Source organism: Protopterus annectens, chromosome 1.part2 (genome assembly GCF_019279795.1).
Source record: "Protopterus annectens isolate FY-2018-M chromosome 1.part2, PAN1.0, whole genome shotgun sequence".
NCBI lineage: Eukaryota > Metazoa > Chordata > Ceratodontiformes > Protopteridae > Protopterus > Protopterus annectens.
In genome coordinates, this window is record NC_056727.1 from 919,752,962 (window position 1) to 919,766,852 (window position 13,891).

Here is a 13,891-nt window from a genome sequence, read left to right on the forward strand (position 1 = left end):
GCACTAAGGAAGTTATGATGGAATATTATAGGAAGTTATATGGATAAGAGAGACAGAGGATACTATTAAATCAAAGAAGGAATAACTGGAAACAACATCCCTTGAAGATGTGGATGGCTATAGAAGAACACAGTGGAGAAGACAGGTTTTGCATATACAAGAAACAGAGTGTGGGAAATGTATTAGGCAGGTAAGATGTTAAGTCCTGGCTTTGGAGTGTACTCTTCCCATATGGTACAAACTGAGTAAAACAAAAGGTAGACAGTGGGAAAGGGCAAAGCCGCAGATATTTGGAGCCGGAAAAATAAAAGTCCAAGGACTTGGAAGCAAATGACGAAGATGACAACAGATAAATACTTAGCTGGAATTAAAAGAGGCAAGTTACAAGATGGTGATTATATAAAGATATAGGCCTTCTGTAAGAATGGAGAGAACTCCAGGGGAGTATTACAGACAATAACAATGAACCATCCATGACAGATCTCATCCAAGAAAGTAGTACAGAGTTAGCAACCTTAAAAAAAGTATTGGGATTAGCCTATATGGCTATACTGGAGCTAGAAAAACAGGCACCCTTTAAATAAAACAGGACTGGTGAGAAACAATTGGCAGGAGGTAGCATAAGCCTAAGCTACAAAATCAAGGAAGTTTAGGGTATTTGTATGGGAGTGCCTGCAAGGATATTTGTATACCCCATACAGAATATTAGGGAGGTTCCCACAGTCTTGAGTGTCACAATGGAAATATGATAATGGGTAAGGGCTACAGTGGAAAATATTTTTGGGAATGTGGAAAACTGCTTCAGTTCATAATAGATTTGGGGAAATTAACAAGTGAAATATCTGGGCAGATGATTGCTTCACCAGGGATTTTTTTAATTGATCTTGGGTGAAAAAACAGTGATACATATAAAAAGCCTTAGTTGTGATCATAGCAAGGAAAACCATGAATAAAAAAATGGAAGCAAAGGATGAAGCCAGACACAAGGGAATTGTTAGACATGGTGAGAGAGGTGAGAGACATGGTGATGAAACATAAAGGTAAAGTTAAAAATATATTTTGACCAAAAAATGGGAAATATAAAATGAGAAAGTAGATAAGAGTTATTTCAGGACATAATTATGCATTCTAGGAAGCAGTTGTAAGACTCAAATATACAGAAAAGAGTATGAATATAGAAAGCAAAACCCATCTGAAGTGAAATTAGAAGGATTATCTCCTCCTGGATGCATTTATAAATTGTGACTTCAATTATCTATAACCGATTAGTTATACTGTACATAGTTTAATTTATGAATTCTAATGTTCCTATAATTGAGGGATTGGCTGTAAACTGTTTTGGTTGGTACAAGAAAAAGATAAAGTAAGTATTGAATGACTATGGAAAGAATTGCAGTTATACATGTGACAATGAAGCTTCATTCGGATCATGTGCTGATGGCAAGAGGTTAAGTATTTCAAATGAATAAATTGATTAAATTTTAAATTGCCATTAAAAATAGCACATTGTACTCCCTAGCAATGGGCTGCAGCCAGATGTATCAGCAATAACACACACTATTTTAACAACATAATAAAAATTGGACTGGCCAGCTGCCAGGGAAAATAATGCATTAGGACCATCATGCATGAGGACTGCACACAATTGTTTTATATATATATATATATATATATATATATATATATATATATATATATATATAAATAAAAATTGTTTTTCTTTCCAAAAACAAAATAATAATAATAACAACAACAACAACAGTAACAACAATTCCTGGTGAGCCTTTCTCTTTTTTGCAGTTAGGAAAGTTTATATGTCTTCCATGTATGCTACTTTTCTGTTAATATTATACCAAACATAAAAAGAAGTTATGTACCTACCATAACATTCCATGTTAGTAGTCTTTCATCTCGCCTTCCTTCTTGCTGGATGGAGGTCGGAGCTGAGGATCGGCTCCGGACCCCATCCAGCAAGAACAAAGGCGAGATTGGACACCTTAACATAATTTTTTTCAAAAAGACAACATAAACATTGTCTACAAATTCACTATTTATTTAACTCTAGTAAAATATCACTTCACTGTTTTCTGCAACTTTTTTCCCAAATACAACCCCTAATGTCGACATTTCCTTTTGTGAAAAAGTATATCTCTTATACTCACATTATCATCTAAACCTTTAGGACTGGTAGTCACAGACAGTGTATCCTGATGCACAAAAATAGCATAGAAACAGATGATGTACAGAGTTGAGGTAACTCAGGGACCCAGTCTGACAGACTGGTCTGAATGGTGACTGTGAATACAATGAAGATAGGAAGGAGTTGTGACACTGAAAGGTACTGTTAACCTGTCCTGAAAATACTGTGTGTCTGTGTGTGTGTGTGTGTGTGTGTGTGTGTGTGTATGTTTGTGTATGTGTGGTGCTCCAAACAGCTGCAGTGTATGTATCTGTCAACCTCAAACTGAATTAAAATACTGTGGTCATTACTTATGTATTATTCAGTCACTGATCTCAATCTGAGGTATACACAGTAAATCAAGTTGCAGTGACTCGTTGCCCATGAGCATGTACCTGTTCATGCATTATTGTATATGCTGGAGTTCAAAAAGGTTGCCCTGTATGCATCTGACAGCAATTAGCTGACTTACATTACTGTGGCTCTTATTTATGCATTACTCATTCATTGAGTCATCCAAGGTATATAGAGTCAAAAAATTCACTGTCATTTGTGGATATATCTGTGTTTGTGTTGGGGGAGGATTGTACTTTATGAGTTTGATATCAGCAAGCTGAATTACATAGCTGTGGCTGTTATATATTTATGTATTAGACTTCATCTGATCACAAGCAGACATTTAAGATGTATATAGTCAATAAGATCACTGTAATTGATGGGCACATCTGTGTATGTCTGGGTGTGCATGTACGCGCGCACGTGTGTGTGTGTGTGTGTGTGTGTGTGTGTGTGTGTGTGTGTGCGTGCGTGCGTGTGCGCGTGTGTGTGTGTGTGTGTGTGTGTGTGTGTGTGTGTGTGTGTGTGTGTGTGAGATGGCTAAAAGCAAATGCCTACTTTATCCTCATTTGCATTACACAAACTTTATTATATGAAATGAGCTATCAGAAGCAAATTATTCATAATGTACCTTAAAGTAATTAAATACTTCTGTGGCCTGTTTAAAATTCCAGTCATTTTCCTGAAGACACCTATAAGAATCAAAATGAGCATAAGTGAATTAAATACATTTAAGAATTTTTAAACATCTTTATTAAACATGATATTTTATAACATATGATGTGTATACATACAATAACAGAAAAGGAAACAAATCACAATCACAATTCCATTGTTACTTTCATGCACTGTGTGTACAAGAATTCTTCTAAGAAATTTTCATTCAATCCAGCATTATGTAAATTGTTCTACTTGTGCCTACCCTTAAGATTTCCTGCTCCTCCTAAATATTCTACATGCATTGTTCCCAGGAATTTCATTTATTTCTATGTAATTTGCTCCTTTTCTTTTCTATCTGGCTTTATCTTCTGCTTCCATTTTTAAATCATGCCTTCTTTCTATGATCAAAACTAAGGCTAACAAGGCTTTTATGGATTACTCATTCATTCAAACATCTAAGGTGTACAGTCAAACATGCCACTGTGATTTGCAGGTGTGTGTGTGTGTGTGTGTGTGTGTGTGTGTGTGTGTGTGTGTGTGTGTGTGTGTGTGTGTGTGTATGTGTGTGTGTGTTTTGGAATCTCCTTTACAATAGTCAATACTTTAGCTATGGTTAGTTCAGATTATTTTGATTTCCATTTTCTAGTAACTGCTTTTTTGGCAGTCAACAGCATTAAACTTAGTAAAGCCTTACTATGTCTAGGCAATTTGGATCCTATAAATAAACTAAAATACATTTCCTTAGTTATAACCATTTGCACCCCCAACTTTCTCTAAGAAAGTAATCTGTAGGAAATTTTAAAAATCTGCAAACTTGTTACATTTCTAAAAAAAATGTTTCCAACTACCTCTCTATTTCTCCTTCCCATCATACCTCCAGCATATTTTATCTACTTAAAAAAAAACTGAAGTCTTCACATCATGTTTCCTTAAATTCCCTTCATCTTAACAAATTAGTAGGAAATTGCCAATGTCTTGTTTTTACTTCATTAGTTTAAATCTTTACTTCAGACTTTATTGGATATGATCTGAAATAGTCATTGGATGTGTTTCAGAGCTTTCAATTATGTACACACACTTCTATGAAATGTAATTTCTATTTGATCTAGTCCAGTTATTTATTGCACCTCTGGAAATAATATGAAAAATTCTGTGCTCTTGCTAGTAAAGTCACACCTTTCATTACATTTTTTTCATACAGTTCTTCAGACATCTACCTTCTTTTGTTGTATTTGCCCTTCTTTGTCCCCTGATACATACTCATTATTGCAAATCAGATCCCAGTCCTCACACATAAATACTCCTCCTTGCTGAAAACTTATTTGTCCTAAAATTCTATTATACTACATATGATTATTTTTAGGTGGAATGTAAATAGACAGTGTAATCCTCACTTGTTGCTAATAATCCCTTATTAACACAAATCTATTATTATTACCCTTTTCTATCACTAGTGAAGCCCCTCTTGCAATCAGTATTATTATTACCCCACTTTTCATTTGTGCTTGATCCTGCTCTGAAAATCTATTCTGAAGGCTCATCTTTGTGAACTTTACAGCTATATTCTAATCAAATGTGGCTTCTGTGGCAACGTCATATGCACCCTACAGTTCTTAACATAATTCAGTATCCTTTGTTTTTTGTCAATACCTCTAATGCCATTTACATTCCATGGTAATACTGGTACGGCAGTTATTCTAATAAAAAAAGCTATTACTTTCACATATTCTGCAAGGCAACTTACATGCACATTTCAATGTTTAGCAGGGTGATTTTGTATGCAGTTGCTGCTTTTCATCTCTGTTTGAATGCATGTGGCATTTTCCTAGAATTCTCACTTCAATAAAAACACTCAAGAAAGAAACAAACACACAAAACTATATACACTTTCCAAAAAGAGAAGTTACCCCTCAATGAAGGTAGCTGCCCAGAATAGACAGCTACACCTACAGGCTTTGCCTATCCCCAAATTATGTTTAATCATGCTGGGATTGCATACTAGAGGTTGTGTTCCCTCTTGCAGAGATAATGTCTGTTCTTTTCCTATCTCAATTTCCGTCTCAGATGAGAAAAATAACGTACCTGCTCTCAGCTGATTTTTAGCCTTAACAAAACGGTGACTGGCTACCCTTATAAAAATTAGCTCAATTGTGCACTGTTATATTTAATATTTTAGCACTAAGGTTGTTAGGGATACAGCTACATGCAAAAGTATTCACTTTTTTCAGTGTCAAGTTAAAGACTAAATGCCACACTGCACATCCTTGTCATTTCATGATTAACTGCCTTCACCTGTAGACTTACCGTCTCCAACTACTGAGAAACAGCGAATAGCTTTACAAGTACAAAAACCACTCTTCTAAGAAAACTACCAATTTTCATGCTTTCTATTTTCTAGTCTCCTGATAAAAAAATCCCTTGTCTGCAGTGTAAATTAAGAACATTAGTCATGTATATGTATGTACAGGGGAAATTATTATATTTTAATATACATATAATTAACAACATGCCACTCTGAAAATATCTACAATTCTTTTATTGTAAAACACTAAGCACTTCCATTCTTGAAGTTAACAGAACTCCCTCACAGTTAAAAGAATTTACATCACTTCTTGCTGCTTAAATACAAATGCTGGTGCGAAAAAACAAGTTTAAAGAGAAATGTAACTTTAAAAACAGCCTACTTCAATAATTTAATATTAACTGTAATAAAAACCAATAAACAACATTGTTAGTAAAAACATTTTATAAAGAAAGAGATTTATTCTTCAAAACATGTCCTATGGTAATAACATCATTAATACCCAGGGTATTTGCAGCATTAAGAATAAACTACCAATAAAGGTCCCTTTCCTCTAAGGAAAGCCCCCCTTCTCCCCCTTGATTAGGGGGAAACCTTTTCCAGTACACAAAAAAGAACATTTTCTAAAGTTAATGCAGACCACAGAATGTTTGTGTAATACACTTCTACCGTCTTTCATATGGATAGCATTAGTGCACTGGGAAGTCCTTTTCCTAACGGGCCCCTCAGTCTTACTTACATAAAATTTGAGACAGGTTGCACAAAGGGCTAAATACACTACCCCTTTGGTGTTACGTTGTAACTCTCTTTAAGGGAAATCACTCTAGAGAAGCCAGTTACAGAAAAATGGGGACCTTGTAATATAAATCTGCACTGTTTGCTCCACAGTGCCTCATTCCCAGTTTCTTTGTAGAATTCAAACTCCTGCTTTGATTTATTTCAAGTACAGTATTTAAGTTAAAAAATAATAATAATAATAATAAATGTAAATAAACCTAGGGTTCTGCCCCAATTTAGTCATAAGATCAAATGCACCAAAAATGGTGGCCCAGCAGGAACTAATAATCTTCATTAGGGAAAGTATATCCCTACTATAACTTAACACAATGGCCCTAGAGTGACTGCTGTCATTACTGGTTCTCCCTGCTACTATGCTCTTGCCATAACACAACAAGGGTTTGTAGCATACATGCCTCTGACTTTTCATCCACTCCCTTAAATTCAGCAACATGTCTCATGGGTAATCTGTGCCTAGGAATATGTAACACAGAGTCATGGTCTCACTGTCAAAAACTTGGTCATCAGAAATAAGCCCTCTCAGTCTAATCAACTGTCTCCTCACAAGATTTTTCTTTTGCCAAAATGGATGTCTGCTATCATAACAGAGAAAGCAATGACTAAGATATTAAGAAAAGATATGGAAACCAAATTAAGCTGGTGTGTAAACTCCCAAAAAATAGTGGTGTCATTAATATAGGCTATAAAGGCCTCCAATTCTTTGGCATCTCCTTTCCACAGAATAAAATGTCATCCAGGTACCTACGGTACAACTGGATTTTAGACCAGAACTTGCTGATATAATGCTTTTCGAAATTTCTAGTTTATCAACCAGCATTATTACACTAAGTGATTCCCTACACTCTCAAGTTCAGCCCAGTGACTCTACTCCTTCAATGGTATGATGATGATAGGAAATTAATATTTGTCTAATAAATACAATTTTGTAAAGGCTTATACCATTATCTAGTAGATCTTTCTTCCTCGTATTAAATACATAAGCCACCAGAAAAGATTTACTCACTGATATTATCTGAGCAAAACCTCAACTGTGCCAGAAGTCACCAACACTTCATACAGCATTCACTGCTGGCTTGGTTCAATGATCCAGACCTAGAAGTTACACCTGCTTATACCCTAACATCACTTGAAAGCTTAACCTTCTATTTAAAACTCATGATGGACTAAACCTTCTATATTAAGTGTATATCTGAAAAAAATACCTCATCACACTAAAGAACAAGCTGCAACTGACCATTATCTTATCAACTAATCAGTTGATTTATCAATCAAACAATTTGTCTATTTATTTATTTTGTTAACTAGGGAAGAACACTGACCTACGTGAACAGTTTTCAGGTTTAGCCTGTGTGTTAATTTTACACAAAAAAGACAAGTATACATAAAAAATACATAAATATAAACAAAAACTGAGCAAAACTATTTCACTTAGCATATCAAAAATTACATCATGTAGTTGCAAAGGCAAGTGATTCAGAAAGATCAGAAAAAACACAGGAAATTAAAAAAATTAAGCCACAGTGACATAAGTCATAGCATAAGATATGAATTAGGTGAATTAATAAGGGAAGAACAAAACTGTGCACAGGGAACCTTATATTAAATCACAAGGTTAAGTAACCAATTAATAAATGCAACACAGTTAAAATACGCTTGAAGGCTAAGACTCAAGTATTACCTTTTTTTTCTTTTTAAAACTATTTTGAAAATTTCCATCTTGTCAATACCAGGAAAATTATAAGCATTTAATCTTACTCATCATTGGTATTATTTACAGTCAAGTATTTAATATCCCTCCCCATCACATTGACACATAACCAGTAACATAAAATCCTAACTTTTTTAAAATTCAGACAAACTGCAGTGTGTGCAAACAATGCATTACCTGAGTTATCATTTTGAACTCCACAGTAACTTTCATAAACACACTGCAGCACCTTGTAGAAAGTCTATTTACATAAAAGAGAAGATAAGAATCACAGCATGCATATTCATAACATATTCATAGATGTACAAGATCTTTCAGGCAAAGCACAAATCAAGGGGCAGGTGAAAAGGAAGAAATACAAATCGAACGTGGAAGGACTGAAGAACATTACTGTAAGAAAAAAGATGAGAAAGACAGCTACTGAGAACATGGCTCAAGTTGTGGATGTACAAAGCCAGCTAGATGAGATCGGCATGCTTGGAAATGTAATATGTAATGGAAATAGTGAAATTAATAAGACTAATGGTTATACCTCTCAACCATACCATATTCCTCTGTATTTACTGGTTTTGAGGGCAATATAATAGGGTGCCATGAATTCCCAAGTGGCCCCTTTAATTCACGATTTTTTTTTCTTTTCTTTTTTTTCTTTTTTTTTTTTTGGAGAGTACAACTTTAAATTTATTGCTGGTGTCATCATGCCAGCAATCTGAATAACAGCAGGTGGAGTAGCTCTTTATAATTCAAACCAACTAATAATCCACTAGACACGTTCAGGGAACGAGGATTTCTCCAGAAACCAAACTAAAAAACATAATACTTTAAACAGGCTATGTTATTACAAAAAATGAAAATTACAAAGTTAAATTTAAGTTCTACTTCTGCCCAATGTCAACCTCTGAATGATTTTTCTGACTGCTCTGCAGCCTGCACAGTGCCCCCTCCCATGTCCGCACTCCCAGAATGAGAATAGAAAATGTACTTTCCCCAGTGACTCAACCTCTGGTTCCAGAAACGAGTATGTTATATGTATGCCTATTACTGCCCATGCCTAATAGAAACTGTGACTGTTTGCAGGATGTGCACACATAGATTTTGCTTTGTCATTCCATTTGTCCTTTTACAAAGAAAGGATCTAAAAAGTCAGCTATAGCGCTGAGGTGCTTAGCAGACTCTTAGTGGCTTGAGCTTTATTCGCAAAATTATTGTTTATATTTTGTAAGGTGTACCTCTAGCTCCTTTTGGCACAGTCATGCTTTCTTAAAGCAGTGCCATTACTTTTTGACATTTCCGTACAGAGATAAGTTTAGGGGTATGGCAACATTACCTCTTATAATGTGTAACAATTGGGCAAAATGTGGAACACGATCATTTTAAGAATCAAATGAGGATCGCTCCACAAAATAAGATACACAAGAGAGGTATGGCTTACATTTTCAATAACGTGAGAGAAGACATTCGTACAATAGACTGTCAAAAAGTGAGTCAGTCAGTGAACATCTACACTACTGCCGAGCCATAAAGCTTCCTAATTAATGCTGAGTTCATAGCATGGTCCAATGAATTCTTAGCAATAACTTCAAAGACAAAGAACGAGCAGAGCATATCAACCAAATTGCAGGAAGTTCAGTTAAATACTGCTTACGAAAAAAAAAAGTTTTCTTGTTCTTGCAGTCCAGCAAGACGACAAATGCATAATTTGTGTTCAGTTTACATAACAATTCAGATGTATGGCTTATGCATCATCAGTCACAATTACTATGTGGTCTCTCACTTAACTGAGGTTCTTGTGACAAACATACTATCCAATTAAAGTAGAACACTGTAATAATTCTCTCTGCCAACACAGAAGGTCAACCAGAAAATGCATGACGTTAAAACACAGGAGTGGTTGGCATCACATGATACAAATACGGCACTGGGTCTTTTCTACGTTGGGAAATGGCTAGTGTGTACTGTCAGGGGATACTGCTCTGCTAAACTTTGTGGACTGTGTATGACATAGTAAACTGATTTGTCTTTAAGATATGTTTAATGTGTCTATAAGCTGCATTTGGCGGGAGCTTGCGATTTGTTGTGTTGTGTGAACAATGGGTTGGAATGTTTGCCTTTTACCTTTGTGTTTCTATGACAGATGGATTGCTTGCAGTAGGCATTTCTGATTTCTGTTTAACTACTATCATATGATTTCACGTTTTGGGAAGGCAGCTCTGAAGGCCAGTTTCCATGTGCCATGAGCTCCAGTAACCACAAAGCTGAGAAGTAGTAGCAAGATGCAGGGGTTAGTGCTGAGTATATATATATATATATATATATATATATATATATATATATATATATATATATATATATATATATATATATATATATATATATATATATATATATATATATATATATATATATATATATATATATATATATATATATATATATATATATATATATATATAGTTGTCTGTATTGAAGGGAGGAGGATGAAGCTGCCAACAGAAAAAATATTTTTAAATGTGGGCAGACATTTGGCAGAACTTTTGACTGTTTTTAGGAAGTTGCTGTCTGTTCTAAATCCCTCATACGTATTTCCAGAAATGTGACAGTTTTTATCAATAGGTAAAGATATAGATGGTCAAGCCTCTTCCAAGTAAAGTGCCAGTTATGTTTGTTATAGTATGATGCTTATCAGTTATAAGTGCCAGTTATATTTATTATAGTATCATTAGTTATAAGGATAAATATGCAGATTTATAGACGGGACATTCTTCAACCCCTTTGGGTTAGCAAAAGCAGCTCAAATGAGTGGGGCTTTATGAGGCTGAGCTCTTCAGTAATTCAGTAAGCATTTATTTATCTTCCTTCCTTTTGCATGCATGAATAGATTGCTGAAAGTATCATTGTTACATTTATGTCCTTAAGGGAATGCTTTGTGTAAGTACTACATTTAAGTGTTTTTGTTGTATTATTCCAAGCACAGATCTGCAAATGTCTAAACATGATACAGTAGTAAAGCATTTGCTATGTATTTTCACGATTGTGTCTACAATGTTTACTTCTTATTTTTTTACTGGGTCAGCATATTGTTCTTGTTCATTATCCATTGCAGTAATCATTTCAGGCATGATCAAAGAAATCATCTTAATAAGCTACAAGGAACTATTCATATTTATGCTGTATAATAAGCCTTCTTTTTAGAAAAATGCAGTGCAGTATTCCAACTCAGCACCCACAATGAGTCCAAGATTGCATCCTTCTGTAATTCATATGGAGTTGTACGTACTGGTAGCATATTTAAGTGAGATTGTAAATTCTTGTTTTATTAGATCTGCTGCTCCTTCTCCTACTGGAACTGTTTGGTTATCTTTCTTCTACATTGTTCTCATTTCATCTTGCAAATTCTGGCCTATGTTATTCATCTGACTGTTCATCCCTGTCTAAGGGCTTCTTTGAAGTAAATCAAAACAGTTCCTGTAAGAAAGCTTCTCACCCTTTTTCTTAGAATCTAGTGAGTTGTTATCCAACAGGCAGCTCACATAATCTAATCCTGTTGATATCCATGTTGATGACATCCATTAATGCTGCAGTTGTTAATAAGAAGTTATGTACTCACCATAACGTTCCATCTGAGTAGGTATCTTCATTTGTCTGCAACCTTTGGGTATCGGATCACAGCTAATAGATCTGAGCTCCTAGCTCCTCCCCTTACCCACAATCCCTTGCTAACCCTGACTGACCTCAGATCAAGTGTGCCCTTATATAAGCAGCTAACAGGCTAAATACGTCCCGAAAGGGACTAAGGGAAGGACATCCAGACCTAAAATTTCGAAGGTCAGGGGGAAGGAGGGGGGGATGGTTGCAGACAAATGAAGATACCTACACTCAGATGGAACGTTATGGTGAGTACATAACTTCTTAATCTGAAGTAGGAACTTCATTTGTCAGCAACCTTTGGGACAGAGTCCCCAGCTACCTAGATCTTGGGCGGCCAACATGGAAGGATGTTCCGAAGCACTGCGAAACCAAAGGATGCTCTCCCTCTGGAGATAACATCCAGCTTATAATGGTTGATAAAAGTATGAGATAAGGACCAAGTGGCTGCAGAGCAAATATCATCCAAAGATACTCTAGACCTAAGGCAACAGAGGTAGATATAGAGCGAGTAGAATGCGCACGTACTGTCTGAGGTGCGGGCCTCCCAGAACTTTCATAGGCCAAGAGAATGCACTGTGAGATCCATCGTGATAGAGTGACCTTAGAAACAGATTTACCTAAGTTAAATTTGGCAAAGGAGATGAACAACTGGTCGGATCATTTATGACCAGCCGTCCTATGAATGTAGAAGCGCAGTTGTCTATGCACATCTAACGAATGCAGTCTGTATTCTCCTTTGTTTTGATACTTAGGAAAGAAGACATGCAGGTTAAAAGATTGATTGATATTAGCCTCTGAGGCCACCTTGGGAAGAAATGAGGGATTGGTCCTGAGGTATACTCTATCCTGGTGGAAGGCCAAGTACGGGGGATTCACGCAAAGGTCCTGAAGCTTGGAAACTCTTTTCGCTGAAGTAATAGCGACAAGAAAAGCCGTTTTCCAAGATAGGTACTTAAGATCCACTGAAGCAGCAGGCTCAAAAGGGGGAGCTGTCAAGGCCTGTAGGGCTAGTGATAAATCCCAAGGGGGTACAGTGTCTTTGATAGGGGGTCTGAGCAGGAAGGTACCCTTGAGAAAGGTTTTGCACAATTTTGCCGTGATCAAAGGCCCTGATTCATGTCCCACATGATAATGAGAAATAGCTGCTAGTTGAACCTTGACCGTTGAGCAGCTAGCACCCTGATGAAAAAGACCTGTAAGGAAATCCAACGGTGCTGTGAAGGGATCTAAATTATGATGTTCCACCCAGATGGAGAAACGCTTCCACTTACTGCGATAGACCCTTCTAGTGGAAGGTTTGTGTGCCGCTACTAGTATGGCTTTAACTGGGGAAGAGATACCGGGAGTCCTGACTAGGAGTGGAACTGGAGCAGCCAAGCTGTCAGCTTTAGGCTGCCCAGATTCGGAATCGGAAGACCTAGTGGATGAGATATTAGATCCGGTAGGGGATCCAGAATCTAAGGAGGATTCACCAAGTGAGACCACAGGTAAGGGAACCACGTTTGACGAGGCCAGAATGGGGCAATGAGGATCATTCTGCTCCCCAACCGACTGGCTTTCTGTATGAGTTTCAGCATCAGGGGTAGAGGAGGGTACGCATAAAGCAGACTGGGAGGCCAAGCATGCACCAGAGCGTCTCTCGGGGATTCCCCAAAGGGGGGAATTAGAGCGAAGTAGCTGTTGCATTTCGTATTTGAGGGAGAGGTGAAGAGATCGCAACAGGGTTGCCCCCACAGGGCAAAAATCCGCTTCGCTACCTGGGGATTGAGAGACCACTCGTAAGGTGAAAGGATGGTGTGGCTGAGTCTGTCCGCCAGTATGTTGGACCGTCCCGGAATGTGCGTTGCAATAAGAAAGCGGTTGGTGGAGATCGCCCATTCCCACACTCTCATGGCCTCTTGACAGAGCGGATAGGACCTGGTTCCCCCCTGTTTGTTGATGTACCAGACAACTGACATGTTGTCCGTCTGTATCGCAATAGTTCCTACAGGAAGAAGGTTGTGAAGTGCCTGCAACGCCAAGAGCACCGCCCTCATCTCCAGAACACTGATATGCAAAGAGGTCTCTGTGTCGTTCCACGTGCCTTGGACCGTCCTGCCTGAGCAATTTCCCCCCCACCAGAGGCGAGAGGCGTCCGTGGTCACCGTGGCGAGGGGAAGAGGCGTGGAGAAGGGACGTCCCGTATGGAGGTCCGGGGATTGGCGCCACCACAAGAGAGCCCTCCTGCAAGCCCTGCTGAGGGGAATAGGATGGCTTAGGG

At 37.3% G+C, this 13,891-nt stretch overlaps 1 protein-coding gene across 1 annotated transcript in view; it reads right to left on the bottom strand.

The window, feature by feature from the left end:
• LOC122791746 (nuclear RNA export factor 1-like) overlaps positions 1 to 13,891 on the bottom strand; it is a 603,159-nt gene that overhangs the window by 32,683 nt on the left and 556,585 nt on the right. Inside the window, exon 7 of the mRNA XM_044059662.1 lies at positions 3,147 to 3,207. Coding sequence (XP_043915597.1) covers positions 3,147 to 3,207 — 61 coding nt within the window. The remainder of the gene's footprint in view (positions 1 to 3,146; positions 3,208 to 13,891) is intronic.